This window comes from Zea mays, chromosome 10 (genome assembly GCF_902167145.1).
Source record: "Zea mays cultivar B73 chromosome 10, Zm-B73-REFERENCE-NAM-5.0, whole genome shotgun sequence".
Classification (NCBI taxonomy): Eukaryota; Viridiplantae; Streptophyta; class Magnoliopsida; order Poales; family Poaceae; genus Zea; species Zea mays.
The window spans coordinates 80,554,731-80,578,211 of NC_050105.1; the positions used below are offsets into that span (position 1 = coordinate 80,554,731).

Genomic DNA, 23,481 nt, shown 5'->3' on the forward strand with positions numbered 1-23,481 from the left:
CTATAGGAAACCCATAACTCTCAAACGTTTAGACCAAACTGGGTGATTGAGCATCCTATACAAAGATGAAGAAACCTACTACAAAACATTCTAGATAAGTGAAGCCTGATTCAGCCTCCAACTAATTTAAAATGACTCCCAAAACAAAACAACACCTTACCCATGATAAAAAAAACAATATAAAATAGAACCCAAGGCATTGGCAGGTGCGACCCACACTAGGATTTTCCACTACCAAATGGGGATGCAACTCCCCAAAGCCTTTAAGCAACACTTTACCTAATAGGTTAGAACACTAAGCACAACAATCAACGAATTCAACAACCTCGTTTGTTAATGCCACTAAGGTCAAACATCCATGTATCGACAATGTATGAAACACCTGACATACCCGTCTCTAGCACTATAAAACATGGTTGTTATTACACTAGAATCCAACTATTAGAGCTCTCCACAACTATTATGTTGACGTGAAGCAAATGGTGCTCATGTCATGTAACGTCTTTTCCTCCTCTCAAAAGAGATAAAATTTGCAATACTCATAAAGCAATGGAGGGACAACAACAAGAAAAACTAATGTACTTCTTGACACAGACTCATGCAAAAGCTTCATAAATATTACTTTCAATACTAAAATAATAACACGATACTATGCTCAACAGGAGTAATTGGACGTCACTAAGACAATCCACATAACCAAGCTACCTTGATTAACCTCACATACAACAAAACCTACTATTACTGCACTTGAACAATTTGTACCTCGTGATATCATAGGATGCATTCAAAGTAGTAGACATACATGATCTATCAAACCATCATTCATATAAGAAAAATCTCAATCCGATGAAACAACCCCATCATTAAAGAGATAGATGACTAACAAACATAAGCAACTCCCAGTTAAGCATTGACTTCGTTTAAGATAAAGCGGTCCAAATAATGATTCAACAAGCATGCATAGAGAAACTGTTCATAGAAAAAATCAAACTACCATACAATGTTGGCAAATAAAAAAAATATAAAACGGGTTGTCAATATCGCCCACATGACTAGCCTGCAACAACTAAAAAATTATGCATAGCCTTTATGGCTATTGAAACAAGCCATAGAAGGAAAACATGCACGACATAAAATCCACTTGAAACCACCCTATTTATTGTTAAAAATAAGGTTGCACATAATAAGAAAACCTATCAAGTAGACATGGTTGGACTTATCAATCTACGTCATCTCACAAATTCACTCGAGTTCTACCAGTCTAAAGATTTCATAGACATTACAACGTTGCCTCTGCTCTATAGAGACAAACCAATTTTATACTAAGATCAAGTTAGCAAGTAGCCACACTAGCCTAAAAAAAGTGAGGCGCAAAACATTGCACCCATGGAAATATTACATTGATAAGTTGGGTTGTTACCCAACAACCAATCAAACTCAACAACACCATAAAACTACATTATATAGTGTTTTCACACTACACCAAGACGGATTAGACCCAATATACACAAGCTCAATAAACAATCGGTCCTATAAGTACAAGAACCCAAGAATCCTTTTGGGAAAAAACATCCATAGTCCAGCATATAGAAATATATGATGGTAATAGCTCAGAGATTTGAAAACATTGCATCCCAAAAAAAACATCATGACGATATGTATATAAAACAAGTACATTAGTAGCTTCACTTGCATAATATCTTCAATAACAACCACATCAAGAAACCAATATTAAATAGAAGTTATCATATCAAGCATTACGTCGTTAACGACATACCCCATCAAACCATAAAGGGATTTGGAGTAAGGAAGTTCTAGTCATCTATACAATAAAATACTAATATGAAAGATATACGAACCCATACCCTTCCTATATGTGCAAGTGAGTCATATTTATCTTCAAATTGCGTAGAATCTAAAGCCTATGCTTTGATACCAACTGTAACACCCCGGGGTCCACAAACACCCCAGAATGCTACTAAACAACACTTCTGACATCCATATATAAAATTTCGGCAGCATCCCCTTTACAAAATTGCATAAATGAGGGGGCAACAGTGTATAAACATATATCATGACAAAAATATACTAAGTATTATTAATCGGCTAGCAAAGAGAAGTTAAACATACGACATGATCTGAATTAACTAGTGTGCACGACTAGTTAAAAAACAAACTTCCTTTGACAATAAGTTTCTAATTAAATCATGGCTGCGCCTGGGCAGCGTTATTGTGAGAGTGAAAGTGGACGTGCTGCTACTCCCCTCATTCCCAGCATGTATAAATTACCTGCATTGAGTAATGCAAGAGTGAGATGACACATCTCAGCAAGTAAAATAATATCAAACTGTTTAACCACATAAGAATATTGTTTTACCACCACTTGATTCCACAACCTTCTTATTACGAAGGTGTAACACGTATACAATGTATAATACACCTAGTCACCACACCTCGCAGGTAGAAACCACAATAGTAACATAGTAATGTCACACTTCATATATACCTCATGAGTGCAAATGTCTGCAAATGCAAGGATGACTTCTGCCTTCATACCTCTAAGGATATGAAGCCGCATCGTACCCCTCCTCGGGCAACGTACGATGCTAAAAATATACCGGTACGGTCGGGCCATAAGATTGTGACATAACTTCAAAATGCAAGATGGATGATGCGATGTGCATGTCATGCCTACAACACTTCATATAACGTGATTCAAAAAAATACTTCAACTTCATCCAAGATGGGAATCAACCACATATATCATTACCAAATTATGATCATCCACAATATTAGACAATTGAGAATTAATACTTCCAAACAAATAAACTTCATCATAGAATTCAATTATTAACATAATTAAAACTTATGCATACTCAATGACAGGGATTAGGACGCAACCCAAACGGTAGCAACCACCACTGTATTTACTTGCCTTTACCGGAAGTTCGGGCAAATCCCTAAGTACGATCCGGAAGTCTACCACCTGTTTTTGACACACAACTTAGTGCACCAATTTCACATAATCGGGCTCATAAACGACGCCGCACCTACGCACAAACTCAAACCCCGCCGCGGGTTACATCTCTCCCCACACTCACCAAACTGCAGCAGCGCTGCTTAATAATTTCATAACTTTAAAATTATGGCAGCAGTGGTAACAAACAAAAACTCCAGAGACATCTACATAAAATTCCCCACAAGTTTTGTATACAATTTATAATTAAATTCTAACATCTAATTAGCCCAAAACAGTCCACAAGATGAACCCTGTAATCTATTTTTTTTGTCTTTTGGACAGCGACATACCCGGATTCGAACAGCGATATCTTTTAAAATATAATTCCAAATCAAGCGCATAAGTACTCATTGAAAATATAAGACAAACCCCTACATGATTATCATACTGGTTAACACTAATTACCCACGAAAAATTCCCAGAAACTGCTAATACTACTGCTGTTCACCCACCTGAAAATCTGTTTTTTGGACAGCAACATAACCGGATTCAAACAACGATATCTCCTAAATTATAACTCCGAATCGAGCGCATAAGTACTCGTTGGAAAGGTATGACAAAGCTCTACATTATTCTCCCACTGATTCCCCACTAATTGCCCATGAAAAATTCCCAGAAATCTCTAGAACTACTGCTGTTCGTCCACCCACTAAATTTCTGGACAGCACCTCTACCAAATCGCATAGGTAAACATGTAACCAATTGGATTGCAGCACAAATACAACAAAATGATCACGAAAATCACCTTGGATTCCTCCTTTCCTCCTTCTTTTCTTCCTTCTTCCTCCCTCCAAACTCCCATGGAAGACTCGCACCCACACGACGGACACCAAGTGGGGAGGCTCCACCTTGGAGAGGAAGAGGTGGGGGGCGGCTAGGGTTGAGGGGTGGCGCTGCTATCACTTGGGGAAGAAGGAGAGGGATTGGGGCGGCTGCAAGAGTGGAAGAGACAGGGGGTGGCCAAAGGGGTGGGGGAGTGAGAGGGAGGGGCGGCTAGGGTTAAGGGGGGGGACTAATGGGCTCCCCACCGCGGGTCGAGATCCGCGGCCCAAACTCGCTCTCACGTCTGCTCCCGACCGCAGCGCACAAATCCAACAAGTAATCTACTGTTTTACTGGTGAATGCTTCCTAAAAACTCCAACCCCAACTACACAGATCACGAAAGAAAAGGGAAAAATAAATTTAACTTCTTTTCAAAAAATTAGGTATCACAAATGGTCAGGTGATATAGCAATTTTACCCAATCCTTTGACCAAACCTTGATTTCCATCCCCGAATGTGATCACTCGTTGGGGATCTTGGTTTTTCTCATAGGAGGAGAACATCTTCTTCTCCCCTGTCATGTGGTTTGTGCACCCGTTGTCGATGATCCAACTTGAGCCCCCGGATGCATAAACCTACAAAACAAGTTTAGTTCTTGATTTTAGGTACCCAAACGGTTTTGGGTCCTTTGGCATTAGATACAAGAACTTTGGGTACCCAAACACAAGTCTTGGAGCTCTTGTGTTTGCCCCCAACATACTTGGCAACTACCTTGCCTGATTTGTTGGTTAGCACATAGGATGCATCAAAAGTTTTAAATGAAATGTTATGATCATTTGATGCAATAGGAGTTTTCTTTTTAGGCAATTTATCATGGGTTGATTGCCTAGAACTAGATGTCTCACCCTTATATATGAAAGCATGATTAGGGCCAGAGTGAGACTTTCTAGAATGAATTCTCCTAATTTTGCTCTCGGGATAACCGGTAGGGTACAAAATGTAACCCTCGTTATCCTGAGGCATGGGAGCCTTACCCTTAACAAAGTTAGACAATCTTTTAGGAGGGGCATTAAGTTTGACATTGTCCCCCTTTTGGAAGCCAATGTCATCCTTGATGCCAGGGCGTCTCCCATTATAGAGCATGCTTCTAGCAAATTTAAATTTTTCATTTTCTAACTCATGCTCATTGATTTTAGCATTAAGTTGAGTTGTGTGATCATTTTGTTTCTTAACTAAAGCTAGGTGGTCATGGATAGCATCAACATTAATATATCTACATCTAGTGCAAATGGAAACATGCTCAACGACAGATGTAGAGGGTTTGCAGGCATTAAGTTCAACGATCTTAGCACGCAAGATATCATTGTTATCTCTAAGATCGGAAATTGTAACATTGCAAACATCTAATTCTTTAGCCTTAGCGATTAATTTTTCATTATCATTTCTAAGGCTAGCAAGGGATATGTTTAATTCTTCAATCTTAGCAAGTAAATTAACATTATCATCTTTAAGATTGGGAATTGAAACATCACAAGCATTTGAATCCACCTTAGCAATTAAACTAGCATTCTCATTTCTAAGGTTGGTGATAATATCATGGCATGTGCTTAGCTCACTAGATAGTTTTTCACATTTTTCTACTTCTAGAGCGTAAGCATTTTTAACCTTCACATGCTTCTTATTTTCCTTAATTAGGAAGTCCTCTTGGGTGTCCAAGAGATAATCCTTCTCATGAATAGCACTAATTAATTCATTCAATTTTTCTTTTTGTTGCATGTTTAGGTTGGCAAAAAGGGTACGCAAATTATCTTCCTCATCACTACAATTTTCCTCATCACTAGAGGTTGCATATTTAGTGGAGGACTTTGATTTTACCTTCTTCCTTTTGCCGTCCTTTGCCATGAGGCACTTGTGGCTGACGTTGGGGAAGAGGAGACCCATGGTGATGGCGATGTTGGTGGCGTCCTCGTCGGAGGAAGAGTCGGAGGAGCTCTCATCGGAGTCCCACTCGCGACATACATGTGTGTTGGGGCGAAGGCGAAGACGCCACCCTTCGCTCGAGGCCTTCGCCGCGGTCGTTGGTCCAACGGAGACAAGACAACGGACAGGGACACCCTTCGCTCCATACGACATCGGACGAAGACCTGTGACGAGGTCATCCCACCGTGCGGCCTCGTCCAGCATGGAGGCCCACGTGTGATCCGGCCCATTGTAACAGGCCCTGCGTGGCCGCTGCGTGTTACGGGCCTAATTTGTAAAGGCGCCTCTGTAATTACAGTATGTAACCCCGCTTTATGGTAATATTCTGGGGATAACCTAGGTGTCTGAGGGCACAAGCGTCCTTAACACAAGACGCTGGGCACTCAGATACCTATAAATACCCCCGCACTGTGCCCTTGAGAGCCTAGATTAACACAGCTATTGCCATCTTGCGCGAGAACCCTGTTAACGTCACTGTTCACCCCCGTTGGATCCCCTTGCAACAGAGAGCAAGTTCCAACAATGTGCATCGCCGCCTCTCTTCTTGTAGTATCTTTTCTTTTCTTTCCTCTTTCCCTTCTTGTCGTCGCCCCTGTCACTGTCACTAGATAATGGACATTTTGCAATAAAATGACCGGGCTTACCACAATTGTAGCAAACTTTCTTGGAGCGGGATTTGTAGTCCTTCCCCCTCCTTTGCTTGAGGATTTGGCGGAAGCTCTTGATGATGAGCGCCATCTCCTCATTGTCGAGCTTTGAGGCGTCGATTGGTTGTCTACTTGATGTAGACTCCTCCTTCTTCTCCTCTGTTGCCTTGAATGCAAGTGGTTGTGCTTCGGGCGTGGAGGGGCCATCTAGCTCGTTGATTTTCTTTGAGCCTTTGATCATTAATTCAAAGCTCACAAAGTTTCCTATCACTTCCTCGGGAGACATTAGTGTATATCTAGGATTACCTCGAATTAATTGAACTTGTGTAGGATTAAGAAAGACGAGGGATCTTAGAATAACCTTGACCATCTCATGGTCATCCCATTTTGTGCTCCTAAGGTTGCGCACTTGGTTCACCAAGGTCTTCAAGCGGTTGTACATGTCTTGTGGCTCCTCCCCTTGGCGAAGCCGGAAGCGACCGAGCTCCCCCTCGATTGTATCCCGCTTGGTGATTTTGGTCACCTCATCTCCTTCGTGTGCGGTCTTGAGTACGTCCCAAATCTCTTTGGCACTTTTCAATCCTTGCACCTTGTTATACTCCTCTCGACTTAGAGACGCGAGGAGTATAGTGGTGGCTTGAGAGTTGAAGTGCCGGATTTGGGCGACCTCGTCCGAATCATAGTCTTCATCCCCTGGTGATGGTACCTGTACTCCAATCTCAACAACATCCCAAATGCTAGTGTGGAGTGAGGTTAGATGATGCCTCATTTTATCACTCCACATATTATAATCTTCACCATCAAACATAGGTGGTTTGCCTAATGGGACGGAAAGTAATGGAGTACGCTTAGAAATGCGAGGATAGCGTAGGGGGATCTTACTAAACTTCTTGCGCTCATGGCGCTTAGAAGTTACGGACGGCGCGTCGGAGCCAGAGGTGGATGGCGACGAGGAGTCAGTCTCGTAGTAGACCACCTTCCTCATCTTCTTCTTCTTGTCACCACTCTGACGCGACTTGTATGAAGGGGATTCCTTTCCCTTCCCCTTGTTGCGGGATTCTCCCGATGGAGCTTTCCCGTGGCTTGTAGCGGGCTTCTCGCCGGTCACCATCTCCTTCTTGGCGTGATCTCCCGACATCACTTCGAGCGGTTAGGCTCTAATGAAGTACCGGCTCTGATACCAATTGAAAGTCGCCTAGAGGGGGGTGAATAGGGCGAATCTGAAATTTACAAACTTAATCACAACTACAAGTCGGGTTAGCGTTAGAAATAGAAACGAGTCCGAGAGAAAGGGCGCAAAACAAATCGTGAGCGAATAAAGAGCGAGACACGATGATTTGTTTTACCGAGGTTCGGTTCTTGCAAACCTACTCCCCGTTGAGGTGGTCACGAAGACCGGGTCTCTTTCAACCCTTTCCCTCTCTCAAACGGTCACTTAGACCGAGTGAGCTTCTTCTTCTCAATTAAACGGGACACAAAGTCCCCGCAAGGACCACCACACAATTGGTGTCTCTTGCCTTGGTTACAATTGAGTTTGATCACAAGAATGGAGAAAGAAAGAAGCAATCCAAGCGCAAGAGCTCAAATGAACACAACAAATCACTCTCTCTAATCACTAAAGCTTTGTGTGAAGTTGGGAGAGGATTTGATCTCTTTGGTGTGTCTTGCACTGAATGCTATAGCTCTTGTAAGGTGTAGAAGTGTAGAAACTTGGATGCCATTGAATGTGGGGTGGTTGGGGTATTTATAGCCCCAACCACCAAAAGATGGCCGTTGGAAGACTGCTGTCGCATGGCGCACCGGACAGTCCGGTGCGCCACCGGACACTGTCCGGTGCGCCAGCCACGTCAGCAAACCGTTGGGGTTTGACCGTTGAAGCTCTGACTTGTGGGGCCTCTGGGCTGTCCGGTGGTGCACCGGATAGGTCCTGTAAAGTGTCTAGTGCGCACCCGCGCGTGCTCTGACTTCTGCGCGCACTGTAGCGCATTGAATGCGGTTGCAGTCGACCGTTGGCGCGAAGTAGTCGTTGCTCCTGAGAGCACCTAGAGGGGGGGTGAATAGGTGATCCTGTAACACTTCAAAACTTAAGCCACAAAACTTGGTTAATTGTTAGCACGAAAAATTGCCAAGTGGCTAGAGAGGAATCCTCAACAAAACACAATAACCAACAAAGATCAATCACAGAGATGGCACGGTGGTTATCCCGTGGTTCGGCCAAGACCAACGCTTGCCTACTCCACATTGTGGCGTCCCAACGGACGAGGGTTGCAATCAACCCCTCTCAAGTGGTCCAAAGACCCACTTGAATACCACGATGTTTTGTTTGCTTTACTCAATCCCGTTTGCGAGGAATCTCCACAAATTGGAGCCTCTCGCCCTTACACTTAAAGTTCACAAAGAAGCACGGAGCAAGGGAGGGATTAGCAACGCACTCAAGACAAGAAATCACAGCAACACCACGCACACAAGTCACAATGAGAGCTCACAACACAACTCAATGAGTTCACCACTCAACTAGAGCTCTAATCGTTATCGCAAAGAATCAAAGGCGCGGAGTTGATGTCTTGGTGCTTAGGAATGCTTAGGAGATGCTTGGTGTTCTCCTCCATGCGCCTAGGGGTCCCTTTTATAGCCCCAAGGCAGCTAGGAGCCGTTGAGAGCAATCTAGGAAGGCTGATGTTGCCTTCTGTCGACTGGCGCACCGGACAGTCCGGTGCACACCGGACAGTGTCCGGTGCCCGATTTCCTTCCATAAATGGCGCAGTCGACCGTTGGCAGCCAAAGAGTCGTTGGCGCACCGGACATGTCCGGTGCACACCGGACAGTCCGGTGTCCCCTTCTAGCCGTTGGCTCGGCCACGTGTCCCGCGCAGATCGCGCGGCCGACCGTTGGCCCTGCCGACCGTTGGCTCACCGGACAGTCCGGTGCACACCGGACAGTCCGGTGAATTATAGCCGTACATCGCCGATGAATTCCCGAGAGCGACGAGTTCGCCTGTGAACGGCCCACCGGACAGTCCGGTGAATTATAGTTGTACACCGCCGTCGAAGTCCCGAGAACAGCCTTTTTCCTCGAGCCAGCCTGGCGCACTGGACACTGTCCGGTGCACCACCGGACAGTCCGGTGCTCCAGACTGAGCAAAGTCTTGGCTGCTCGAGCCAAGGCTTTTCCAATTGGTCTTTTCCTGTTTCCAGCACTTAGACACAATACATTAGTCTCTAAAACAATGTACTAAGTCTGAGAAACATACCTTTATCCTTGATTTGTACTTTGTCCACCATTTTACACTTAGGCACTTGTGTTGGACACTAAACCACCAAAATACTTAGAAATGGCCCAAGGGCACATTTCCCTTTCAATCTCCCCCTTTTTGGTGATTTATGCCAACACAACATAAAGCAAGTAGAACAAGTACAAAATCACTTCAAATAAGAACTCAAATTATTTTGATTCAAATTTGACATATATGGATCACTCTATGCCACCACTTGGTTTGTTTTTGCAAATCAAACTCAAATTCCTATCTCTAAGTCAAAACCACTTGTAGAGACATAAAGAGAGGTTTTCCAAAGAAATTTGATCAAGGATTCCAAAAACTCCCCCCTTTTCCCATAATCAACACTTCTCCCCACAAGAGGCCAACTTTTGACATAAGAGACAATAAAAGAGTTTTGACAAACCAAAAGCTCTAATCTACTATTTTCAAAATTTCTCAAGTGGTAGCTGATCCATCTATTGCTTTGGCCTTTATTTTCTCCCCCTTTGGCATCAAGCACCAAAACGGGATCAATCTTGGCCCTTTAACCCCATTGCCTCACCAAAATCATCAAATGAGAACACAAAGGCAATAAGAGTATAAAGATGAACTTGGAAAAGTTACTCTTTTCATCGAAGTGCAGTGGAAGTCTTGCATGTTCCAAGTCCACCTTTTCCCTTTCAATCCTCCTTTGAGGCTAAAACAACCAAACTCAAGTACACGGTTAGTCTCAAAGGGTCAAGTTGTAGCACAGCTCCCCCTAAATATGTGCATCACTTGCAAAAAGGACTTGTGAGGTCCAGGGAGTGTTTGTACAATTTGAGCACCACAATAAGCAACAAAATGCAGAATGAACATGATCAAAGGCATAAACACATGTATGCTACAATTCAATCCAAGTTCCGCGAATCTAGGACATTTAGCTCACTACGCAGCCTGCAAAAGGTCTTTTCATCTAAAGGCTTAGTGAAGATATCGGCTAGCTGGTTTTCGGTGCTAACATGAAACACTTCGATATCTCCCTTTTGCTGGTGGTCTCTCAAAAAGTGATGCCGGATGTCAATGTGCTTTGTGCGGCTGTGCTCAACAGGATTTTCCGCTATTCGGATAGCACTCTCATTATCACATAGGAGTGGGACTTTGCTCAGATTGTAGCCAAAGTCCCGGAGGGTTTGCCTCATCCAAAGTAGTTGCGCGCAACACTGTCCTGCGGCAACGTACTCGGCCTCAGCGGTGGATAGGGCAACGGAAGTTTGTTTCTTAGAATTACATGACACCAGGGACCTTCCTAAGAATTGGCACGTCCCCGATGTACTCTTCCTATCGACCTTACATCCAGCATAGTCGGAATCTGTGTACCCAATCAAGTCAAAGTTAGACCCCTTTGGATACCAGATCCCGAAACAAGGCGTAGCGACTAAATATCGAAGAATTCGCTTCACAGCCACTAAGTGGCACTCCTTAGGATCGGATTGAAATCTAGCACACATGCATACGCTAAGCATAATATCCGGTCTACTAGCACATAAATAAAGCAAAGAACCTATCATGGACCGGTATGCTTTTTGATCAACGGACTTACCTCCTTTGTTGAGGTCGGTGTGTCCGTCAGTTCCCATCGGCGTCTTTGCGGGCTTGGCATCCTTCATCCCAAACCGCTTTAGCAAGTCTTGCGTGTACTTCGTTTGGGAGATGAAAGTGTCGTCCTTGAGTTGCTTCACTTGGAACCCAAGGAAGTAGTTCAACTCGCCCATCATCGACATCTCGAATTTCTGCGTCATCACCCTGCTAAACTCTTCACAAGACTTTTGATTAGTAGAACCAAATATTATGTCATCGACATAAATTTGGCATACAAAAAGATCACCATCGCAAGTCTTAGTAAAAAGAGTTGGATCGGCTTTCCTGACCTTGAAAGCATTAGCAATTAAAAAGTCTCTAAGGCATTCATACCATGCTCTTGGGGCTTGCTTAAGTCCATAGAGCGCCTTAGAGAGCTTACACACGTGGTCGGGGTACCGTTCATCCTCGAAGCCAGGGGGTTGCTCCACGTACACCTCCTCCTTGATTGGCCCATTGAGGAAAGCGCTCTTCACATCCATTTGGTACAACCTGAAAGAATGGTGAGCGGCATATGCTAGCAAGATACGAATTGACTCTAGCCTAGCCACAGGAGCAAAAGTCTCCTCAAAGTCCAAACCTGCGAGTTGGGCATAACCTTTTGCCACAAGCCGAGCCTTGTTCCTTGTCAGCACCCCGTGCTCGTCCTGTTTGTTGCGGAACACCCACTTGGTTCCCACAACATTTTGCTTGGGGCGAGGCACCAGTGTCCAAACTCCATTGCGCTTGAAATTGTTGAGTTCCTCCTGCATGGCCAACACCCAGTTCGGATCTAGCAAGGCCTCTTCTACCCTGAAAGGCTCAATAGAAGAGACAAAAGAGTAATGCTCACAAAAATTAACTAATCTTGAACGAGTAGTTACTCCCTTGCTAATATCACCCAATATCTGGTCGACGGGATGATCCCTTTGAATCGTCACTCGAACTTGGGTTAGAGGTGCCAGAGGTGCTTCTTCCTCTTCAATTTGAACATCCTGTGCTCCCCCTTGATCATGCGCCTCCACTTGAGGTACCTGTTCGTCATCTTGGGTTGGGGGTTGCACCATAGTTGAGGAAGACGGTTGATCTTGCTCCAATTGTTCCTGAGGCCGTACATCTCCAATCGCCATGGTGCGTATCGCGGCCGTTGGAACGTCTTCTTCATCTATATCATCAAGATCAACAACTTGCTCTCTTGGAGAGCCATTAGTCTCATCAAATACAACGTCGCTAGAGACTTCAACCAAACCCGATGATTTGTTGAAGACCCTATACGCCTTTGTATTTGAATCATAACCTAATAAAAACCCTTCTACAGCCTTGGGAGCAAATTTGGAATTCCTACCCTTCTTCACTAGAATGTAGCATTTACTCCCAAATACACGAAAGTACGATACATTGGGTTTGTTACCAGTTAGCAGCTCATATGAAGTCTTCTTGAGGAGGCGGTGAAGGTAGACCCTGTTGATGGCGTGGCAAGCCGTGTTCACGGCTTCCGACCAAAAGCACTCGGGGGTCTTGAACTCTCCAAGCATAGTCCTCGCCATATCTATGAGCGTCCTGTTCTTCCTCTCTACCACACCATTTTGCTGAGGTGTGTAGGGAGCGGAGAACTCGTGCTTGATCCCCTCCTCCTCAAGGTACTCCTTCACTTGAAGGTTCTTGAACTCGAACCCATTGTCGCTCCTTATCTTTTTCACCTTGAGCTCAAACTCGTTTTGAGCTCTCCTTAGGAAGCGCTTGAGGGTCCCTTGGGTTTCAGACTTATCCTGCAAAAAGAATACCCAAGTGAAGCGGGAAAAGTCATCCACAATAACTAAACCATACTTACTTCCTCCTATGCTTAGATAGGCGACGGGTCCGAAGAGGTCCATATGTAGCAGCTCCAGGGGTCTTGATGTGGTCATCACATTCTTGCTGTGATGCGCTCCTCCTACTTGTTTACCTGCTTGACACGCTGCACAAGGTCTATCTTTTTCGAATTGCACGTTAGTCAAACCTATCACGTGTTCTCCCTTTAGAAGCTTGTGAAGGTTCTTCATCCCTACATGTGCTAAGCGGCGATGCCACAGCCAGCCCATGCTAGTCTTAGCTATTAAGCATGCATCTAGACCGGCCTCCTCTTTTGCAAAATCTACTAAATAAAGTTTGTCGTCTAATACACTCTTAAAAGCTAATGAACCATCACTTCTTCTAAAGACAGACACATCTACATTTGTAAATAAACAGTTATATCCCATATTACATAATTGACTAACAGATAGTAAATTATATCCAAGACTCTCCACTAAAAACACATTAGAGATAGAATGCTCATTTGATATTGCAATCTTGCCTGAACCTTTCACCTTGCCTTGGTTCCCATCACTGAATATGATTGAATCTTGGGAATCCTTATTCTTGACGTAGGAGGTGAACATCTTCTTCTCTCTCGTCATATGGTTTGTGCATCCGCTGTCGATAATCCAGCTTGAACCCCCGGATGCATAAACCTGCAAGGCAAATTTAGGCTTGGGTCTTAGGTACCCAACTCTTGTTGAGTCCTACAAGGTTAGTCACAATTTCCTTAGGGACCCAAATGCAAGTTTTATCACCCTTGCATTTTGACCCTAATTTCCTAGCAACTATCTTCCTATCCTTTCTACAAATAGCAAAGGAAGCATTCAAAGTATGATAAATTGTAAAGGGACCATTCATAACTTTCCTAGAAGCATGAACAAAATTTTTTCTAGGCACATGATGAACATTTTTCCTAGGTATATCTCTACCATGCATATAGGAAGAACTAGGAGCAAACATAGCATACGAGTCATGTGAATCAAAAGCATTGCAACTCCTATGAGACTGTCTTCTATCATTGTACATAAAGGCATGGTTCTTTTTAGTGCTACTTGCCATAGGGGCCTTCCCTTTCTCCTTGGTGGAGATGGGAGCCTTATGGCTTGTTAAGTCCTTGGCTTCCCTCTTGAAGCCAAGTCCATCCTTAATTGAGGGGTGTCTACCAATCGTGTAGGCATCCCTTGCAAATTTTAGCTTATCGAAATCACTTTTGCTAGTCTTAAGTTGGGCATTAAGACTAGCTACTTCATCATTCAATCTCGAAATTGAAACTAGGTGTCCACTACAGTCATCAATATCAATATCCTTACACCAAGTGCAAATCATAACGTGTTCTACACAAGAATTAGATTTATTTGCTACTTCTAATTTAGCATTTAAATCATTGTTAACACCTTGTAAAGTAGAAATGGTTTCATGACAAGTAGATAGTTCATAAGAAAGCATTTCATTTCTTTTAACTTCTAAGGCATAGGATTTTTGTGCTTCTACAAATTTATCATGTTCATCATACAACAAATCCTCTTGCTTTTCTAAAAGCCTATCCTTTTCATTCAAGGCATCAATCAATTCATTGATTTTATCAATTTTATTTCTATCTAGGCCTTTAAATAGACATGAATAATCTATTTCATCCTCATCACTAGATTCGTCCTCACTTGAAGAAGCATAAGTAGAGTCTCGAGTACATACCTTCTTCTCCCTTGCCATAAGGCATGTGTGACGCTCATTGGGGAAGAGGGATGACTTGTTGAAGGCGGTGGCGGCGAGTCCTTCATTGTCGGAGTCGGACGAGGAGCAGTCCGAATCCCACTCCTTGCCGAGATGAGCCTCGCCCTTTGCCTTCTTATAATTCTTCTTCTTCTCCCTCTTGTTCCCTTGGTCCTGTTCACTATCATTGTCGGGACAGTTAGCAATAAAATGACCAAGCTTACCGCATTTGAAGCATGAGCGCTTCCCCTTGGCTTTGGTCTTGCTTGGCTGTCCCTTGCGACCTTTAAGCGTCGTCTTGAATCTTTTGATGATGAGGGCCATCTCTTCATCATTAAGTCCGGCTGCCTCAATTTGTGCCACCTTACTAGGTAGCACCTCCTTGCTTCTTGTTGCCTTGAGAGCAAGGGATTGCGGCTCGTTGATCGGACCATTCAAGGCGTCGTCCACGTACCTCGCCTCCTTGATCATCATCCGCCCGCTAACGAATTTTCCAAGGACTTCTTCGGGCGACATTTTGGTGTACCTGGGATTCTCACGAATATTATTTACCAAATGAGGATCAAGAACGGTAAAGGACCTTAGCATCAGTCGGACGACGTCGTGGTCCGTCCATCGCGTGCTTCCGTAGCTCCTTATTTTGTTGATAAGGGTCTTGAGCCGGTTGTATGTTTGTGTCGGCTCCTCGCCCCTTATCATCGCAAACCGTCCAAGCTCGCCCTCCACCAACTCCATCTTGGTGAGCAAGGTGACGTCGTTCCCCTCATGAGAAATCTTGAGGGTGTCCCAGATCTGCTTGGCGTTATCCAAGCCGCTCACTTTGTGATATTCATCCCTGCACAATGAAGCTAGAAGAACAGTAGTAGCTTGTGCATTCTTATGAATTTGCTCATTAATGAACATGGGACTATCCGAACTATCAAAGTGCATTCCACTCTCTACAATCTCCCATATACTAGGATGGAGAGAGAATAGGTGACTACGCATTTTGTGGCTCCAAAATCCGTAGTCCTCTCCATCAAAGTGTGGAGGCTTGCCGAGTGGAATGGAGAGCAAATGTGAATTTGAACTTTGCGGAATACGAGAGTAGTCAAAAGAAAAGTTCGAATTAACCGGTTTCCTTCTCTCGTAGTCGTTGTGGTCATCGTCCTTTTGGGAAGAAGTAGACTCATCGCTGTCGTCGTAGTAGACGATCTCCTTGATGTGCCTCGTCTTCTTCTTCTTCCCTTCCTTCTGTCTATGGCCCGAGCCGGAGTCGGTAGGCTTGTCGTCCTTTGGCTCGTTGATGAAGGATTCCTTCTCTTTATCGTTGATCACGATTCCCTTCCCCTTAGGATCCATCTCTTCGGGCGGTTAGTCCCTTTGTGAAGAGAACGGCTCCGATACCAATTGAGAGCACCTAGAGGGGGGTGAATAGGTGATCCTGTAACACTTCAAAACTTAAGCCACAAAACTTGGTTAATTGTTAGCACAAAAAATTGCCAAGTGGCTAGAGAGGAATCCTCAACAAAACACAATAACCAACAAAGATCAATCACAGAGATGGCACGGTGGTTATCCCGTGGTTTGGCCAAGACCAACGCTTGCCTACTCCACGTTGTGGCGTCCCAACGGACGAGGGTTGCAATCAACCCCTCTCAAGTGGTCCAAAGACCCACTTGAATACCACGATGTTTTGTTTGCTTTACTCAATCCCGTTTGCGAGGAATCTCCACAAATTGGAGCCTCTCGCCCTTACACTTAAAGTTCACAAAGAAGCACGGAGCAAGGGAGGGATTAGCAACGCACTCAAGACAAGAAATCACAGCAACACCACGCACACAAGTCGCAATGAGAGCTCACAACACAACTCAATGAGTTCACCACTCAACTAGAGCTCTAATCGCTATCGCAAAGAATCAAAGGCGCGGAGTTGATGTCTTGGTGCTTAGGAATGCTTAGGAGATGCTTGGTGTTCTCCTCCATGCGCCTAGGGGTCCCTTTTATAGCCCCAAGGCAGCTAGGAGCCGTTGAGAGCAATCTAGGAAGGCTGATCTTGCCTTCTGTCGACTGGCGCACCGGACAGTCCGGTGCACACCGGACAGTGTCCGGTGCCCGATTTCCTTCCATAAATGGCGCAGTCGACCGTTGGCAGCCAGAGAGCCGTTGGCGCACCGGACATGTCCGGTGCACACCGGACAGTCTGGTGCCCCCTTCTAGCCGTTGGCTCGGCCACGTGTCCCGCGCAGATCGCGCGGCCGACCGTTGGCCCTGCCGACCGTTGGCTCACCGGACAGTCCGGTGAATTATAGTCGTACGTCGCCGATGAATTCCCGAGAGCGATGAGTTCGCCTGTGAACGGCCCACCGGACAGTCCGGTGCACCACCAGACAGTCCGGTGCACCACCAGACAGTCCGGTGAATTATAGCCGTACACCGCCGTCGAAGTCCCGAGAACAGCCTTTTTCCTCGAGCCAGCCTGGCGCACCGGACACTGTCCGGTGCACCACTGGACAGTCCGGTGCTCCAGACTGAGCAAAGTCTTGGCTGCTCGAGCCAAGGCTTTTCCAATTGGTCTTTTCCTGTTTCCAGCACTTAGACACAATACATTAGTCTCTAAAACAATGTACTAAGTCTGAGAAACATACCTTTATCCTTGATTTGTACTTTGTCCACCATTTTACACTTAGGCACTTGTGTTGGACACTAAACCACCAAAATACTTAGAAATGGCCCAAGGGCACATTTCCCTTTCAGCTCCGCTGGCACACCGGACAGTCCGATGTGCACGGACACTGTCCGGTGACTCACCGGACAGTCCGGTGAATTATAGCGGAGCGCCCTCTAAGATTCCCGAAGGTAGCGAGTTCAGCTTCAAGTGCCCTGGTGCACCGGACAGTCCGGTGCGCCAGACCAGGGTGCCTTTGGGTTATCTTTTGCTCTCTTTGTTTGAACCCTTTCTTGGTCTTTTTATTGGCTTATTGTGAACCTTTGGTACTTGTAGAACTTATAGACTAGAGCAAACTAGTTAGTCCAATTATTTGTGTTGGGCAATTCAACCACCAAAATCAATTAGGAAAAAGGTGTAAGCCTAATTCCCTTTCAGCGGTCAGCCGAGGGATCCCTGCATTGGAGCTTCCTAGAAACTGTAGCGGGTTTTCTAAAGCTAGTGGAACTTTGTAAAGGCCTCGTAGTGTTACCCTACCTCGCCTCCTTGGTAGAGGTGTATAGGATTCATGACCCCTTGGCAGATGGGTAACATGACTTGTGGGTAAAGATGTGCAACCTCTGCAGAGTGTAAAACTGGTATATTAGCCGTGCTCACGGTCATGAGCGGCTCGGACCCTCACATGATTAATTTATGGAACTAAATTCAAATTGTCATATGCATTGCATCGCGGGTGTTGTTATCAATTTTGATCTATTACTTATTTGGGTTGGTATCTACTTACACTTAGTAACTGCTAATAAAATTTTGACCAACTTTAAAAGCAATGATCAGCTTTAACCATCTTCTTTGGTAAGCCTTACATTTCACATGAGCTCCCACCTTTTGTAAGTTCATGCACACTATTCCCCACAACTTGTTGAGCGATGAACGTATGTGAGCTCACCCTTGCTGTCTCACACCCCCCACAAGTCAAGAATAGGTACCGCAGGATGAGGCGCATGGAGGATGTTGTGATGTGATCATGAGAGGTCTAGGTTGTCGTCTCCCAGTCAACTTTGGGTTGTTGGATCGTTGTCTCCATATGATGTAATTATTTATTTATTTTGTACATAACTCCTATTATATAGTGAAGATGTGACATTCGTTTCTGTACCATGAGTCATCATATGTGTGAGACTTGGTCCCAGCACACTTGGTTATTATTTCGCGTCCGGGTCTTGGTGCCCCTGAAACTTGGGTGTGACATCAAAAGGATTTAGAATTAGCAGGACCAAAACCGAGTATATGATATGTGATTTTGGTACTACAATTAGTGATGATGGAGATGTAAGTTTGGGGGGCTAGGTAGTAAGAAGGACACCTTCCGTTATTTGGAATCGATGCTACAGAGAGATGGTGATATTGATGAAGATGTTAGCCATAGAATCAAAGCGGGGTGGGTGAAATGGCGTCAAGCATCGGGAGTACTATGCGACAAGAGAGTGCCACAGAAGTTCAAAGGCAAGTTCTACAGGACAGCGATTAGGCCTACTATGTTATATGGGGCTGAGTGTTGGCCTACTAAAAGAAGACATATCCAACAAATAAGTGTCGCAGAGATGCGTATGTTGCGTTGGATATGTGGGCACACAAGATTGGACCGAGTGAGAAACGATGACATACATGATCAGCTAGGAATAGCGCTAATTGAATAAAAGCTTATTCAACATCGGTGGAGATGGTTTGGGCATGTCCACCGGAGACCCCAGAGGCACCGATGCATAGAGGCATCATAAGACGGGACAATAATGTGAAGAGAGGTAGAGGTCGACCAAACTTGACATGGGAGGAGGCAATCAAATGGAATATCCCAATGGAGTTGTGTTTGGATAGAAGTGCTTGGAAAGAAGCTATCCACGTGCCTGAACCGTGATTAGGCTTTTTTTTCCTTTTAGTGCCCTCAAAAGCTTTTCACCTCCCCTTTCTCTCTCTTTCTTCTTTCGGTGACATCTTGTTGGGTTTTACTCTAGACTACCCCAACTTGCTTGGGACTAAAACGCTATGTTGATGTTGATGAAGGTGGAGTCTGAATTTTGAAACATTCACTTACTTGTTCAATAACCAAACTCTACAACATTCTGACACCTCTGCCAATGTGGGACTGAAAGTTGCCTAGAGGACGGGTGAATAGGAGAAACCTAAAATTTGTCACAAATTGTAACAACTAGCACCTGATTAAGCATTAGAATGAGAATTAGGACAATCAGAATGAGGGAGAGATGTTCTTTTTGCTTAGGGTTGTTCAATTGATCGCGGAATTACTTTGGGAGCAACTCAAATACTATAGAATCTAACACAAGCAAGAGAATTAAGGGAGAGGGGAGAGCTAGAAATAAATCACAATACAAAATCAGCACAAAGAACGCGGACGATTTATTTCCCGAGGTTCGGTTCTGAAGAACCTACTCCCCGTTGAGGAGTTCACTAAAGACGAGTCTCTTTCAACCCTTTCATTCTCTCAAACGGTCACTTAGATCAGCTGGGTGTTTTTTCTCAATCTCAAAGGACACTAAGTCCCCGCAAAAATCACCGCACAATTTGACATCTCTTGCTAACTTTACTAAGTGTGAGAATGGGGATGGAAATGAGAATGAAACACAAGAACACAAGTAATGAATACAACAAGCTCAAATGAAACACTTCACAAGGCACTACTATTTCTCTAGTTCAATCCTGATGAATTTGGCACTTGGGAGGAATTGCAAGGCTTGAAGTTGTTGCAAGTATTGAATAGGAGTTTGGTGAAGCTCTTATGTATCTTGAATACAGGTGGAGGGATATTTATAGCCCCAATCACCCCATACGGCCGTTGTGAAAAGGCAGTCAAAAGTGTATCGGAGCACAACCCCAATTATGGGCCGAGCCAACGGCCCACAACTTGTGTGTCAGACCAGCCCCAAAAGCCCAAGATGTCGTAATGTGATAGACCGGCCCACATACAAGATACAATAATAATAATAATAATAATAATAATAATAATAATAATAATAATAATAATAATAATAATAATAATAATATACAAACTAAGGTACAAAGCATATATGACAAAATTAAACTAAGCTATTTTGCAGCTAAACAGAGGTACTGAACATATATGACCGAATAAAACTGAGCTATTTTGTAGCTACCTCGTTAAAAACCTTTGGTCAAAAGGAAAAAAGAGAACATCCAACTCAAAAATAATATCTAGTTTGATGTTTAGAGTTTAGTTAAGTAATACAGCCATACATACAAAATTACAAAATACAGTGATAAAATCCTACATGACCACAAGCACAATATGCAACAGGTTGAGCATCTTAATTATCATCACCATCAAAAGTGACGGTTAGAAACTTTGTTATTTTTTCTCCATATTTACTGTCACCTCACCAACAGTCATATTTTTTAAATTTTATTAAAACAAAGTCTATATAGAAACCATAGCAATACACATCCTCCAAGTAGTTTAAAGATTACGTACGATGAGGTTGTTTTTAAGGCGAAAATTGGAGCAAATGGGCAAACAACATTAACAAAAATATCTGACATCCACATAGACGAGTGATAAACATTGCACCGAGATTTTAAAAAATAAAAGGATCCGCAACTTCCGTTCAAAATTTAAACCATATCATCTCGCATATCTTGTGTAAGTATCAGGATTCCCCAAACCCACGAGAAAATTTCTTGCTGAAACAAATTCTAAGGGACTTAAACATTGTGGAAGATGCCTATATCGCCTAGTTCTTGGAGGCCTTATCCTTGGTTTTTTGGATCTTCAAAACCTTCTTCACGATCTTCTGCTCCTCGACCAAAAAGGCACGGATGATCCTGAGACATGCAGGTGACTTAGTATCACCATTAATCATTTCAATGGACGGGCATGAGTTGCGAAAGAATGGTCACCTCTCTCTCACTGCGGTACCAGACAGAACACCACCATATGGACGGTTCACAGTCCTGCGGTTCCTTGCCAACCTGGACCTCTTGTACTCAGCAGGTCTCAGGTGTGGAATCTGCAATTGAAGCATAGGAAATATTTATGAGCAGCAGTTAAATATTATGTAAATGACACAAACTTATACTGCAGTGCAAACTTAAGACTGCCTAATCTGATTAGTCAGTGTAGTGGCTGCACCTACGTGTCTTGTAGGAATAGCATGCAGCATACTGTTGTGCCTATAAGGTGAAGAATTCTTTGCAGATTCAACGGCCGGTGTGCAAAGAGAATTCATCCAAATAAAGTACGTATTAACAAATTACGTGTACAGTTGATGCAGTGAAGTACTCATACGGAAGCAATCTCTATGGACATGTGTTAATAAGGAAAGTAATAGAACTTCTGAATTAAATAAATTAACTTTTAAAAAATAGATAAGCATAACAAAGTCAGTATGTTCTAAAGATAAGTGATACACAAAAAAATCCTCCAAGATTACCATGCAAAATCAGGTGGTCCATAGGTTGTCAGTTAGGAGCGAAAGACAATTCAGTGTAATCATAGTCATTACCAAAGTAATCATTTGAACTATGCAACTGATCATCATCCAACCCTCACCGCCTCAAGAGTTGTACCAGCAAATATAGCATATAATAGAAGGTAGCAAAGGAGCAAACAGATTGATTGCCTTGAAATGAAAAATAAGAAAGCTAAATAGACAAAACAAGGTGGAGGGAGTATGCCAGTGCAAAGGGCCTCATAGAGAAGATTAGGCTTAATCGACATGAAAGTTCAGACATATGCTTGTCATGTTTCTCAGTAATCATAGGCCCAGTAGTATATGCCAGAAACTGAATCATAATAAAGATGCAAGCCAGCCATAACAAGAACTAAACACAATGAGTACGAATGCAAGTTAAAAGTATCTTTTGGGGGAAAACTTCAGACTTCAAAAGTAAGACAATGAGAAAAGAGACAACATTGGAAGGCCTCATAGAAGTTTAAGATTAATCAACATGAAAACTCAGACATGCTTGTCAATTGTAACTGTATAATCATTGTTCAACAAACTCAAAACAAAAAGGAAGATCTAGAGAAAGGGCACTTGGTACAACCTAACACTCAAGAAAAACTTGCAAAACACAATACATTGTGCTGAAATGTGTACACTGCCCTGGAATGAATAATAGAGTACCAGTACCAAAGATAGGTTGGCATGAACATCAAAACCAGCTACGGCAGCACATGTTACAATAACTCAATAAGCTAAAAGGCCTAAGGGTCAAACAAAAAACAAAACAAACATCAAACCTATGGTTTAAAACTACTATCAGAACAACACTCAGTTAAGACAAAGTAAATAAACAACGCAACGGCACAAATGTGAGGGATACGCTACAGGTACAGTTTGCTAAAAGCCTAGAGCAATCTTTTAGATCTAAGGATAATAAATTGTTCCAACTTCCAACCAAGAGCCCGAAACATGATTCAACAAGAAAAGGTGCATTTTAATCCCCAGTTTGCAATCACACATCATAAGAATATGAGCCTTAAGCTACACAAAATACAAAGCTGCGGTTCAAATACATGTTCCGTCAGGACCTCCTAGCCTAGGTTGACCACACTGCATTCAAATTGAAAATCCTTGAATAGAGCATGACGCAGCGACCTAAACCCTAAAGCAAGAATAAGTGGGTAAAATAGAAAGGTGGAAGGCTCATACTCCTTGGATCTTCTTCCCGGTGACCGGGCATTTCGGTCCGCTCGCGCGCTTCTTGGTGTACTGGTACACAAGCCTCCCACCTAATCAACAACATAAACAAATCAGCGGGAATCCTATTTCCACAACCCGCACGAACAGAAACAACGAGCGATCAATCGACCATGCGAGTGCGAAGCGCCGGTCTTACCAGGGGTCTTGACCACGCGGGTCTGATTGGATTTTGTGGCGTAGCTGTGGCGCTTCCGGTAGGTGAGCCGCTGCACCATTTTGCCGCCGGCCGCTGTTTCTCCCGGGCTCTCGCTCTCCGCGCGCTCTTCCTCTCTAGCGTGGCGGCG

The 23,481-nt window shown here is 43.8% G+C and overlaps 1 protein-coding gene and 1 non-coding gene across 2 annotated transcripts; both read right to left on the reverse strand.

The window, feature by feature from the left end:
* Nucleotides 1–21,065: 21,065 nt before the first annotated feature.
* Nucleotides 21,066–23,470, reverse strand: LOC100286075 (60S ribosomal protein L34). The gene is made up of 4 exons (NM_001158963.2): nucleotides 23,334–23,470; nucleotides 23,147–23,226; nucleotides 21,390–21,499; nucleotides 21,066–21,314 (listed from the first exon to the last, which is right to left on the reverse strand). The coding sequence occupies exons 1-4, from the start codon at nucleotides 23,410–23,412 to the stop codon at nucleotides 21,224–21,226; spliced, it is 360 nt and encodes a 119-aa protein (NP_001152435.1). The 5' UTR covers nucleotides 23,413–23,470; the 3' UTR covers nucleotides 21,066–21,223.
* LOC111590364 (small nucleolar RNA snR60/Z15/Z230/Z193/J17) lies at nucleotides 21,943–22,039 on the reverse strand. The gene has a single exon (XR_004853493.1). It is a non-coding gene; the product is annotated as a small nucleolar RNA snR60/Z15/Z230/Z193/J17 (small nucleolar RNA).
* Nucleotides 23,471–23,481: the final 11 nt, after the last annotated feature.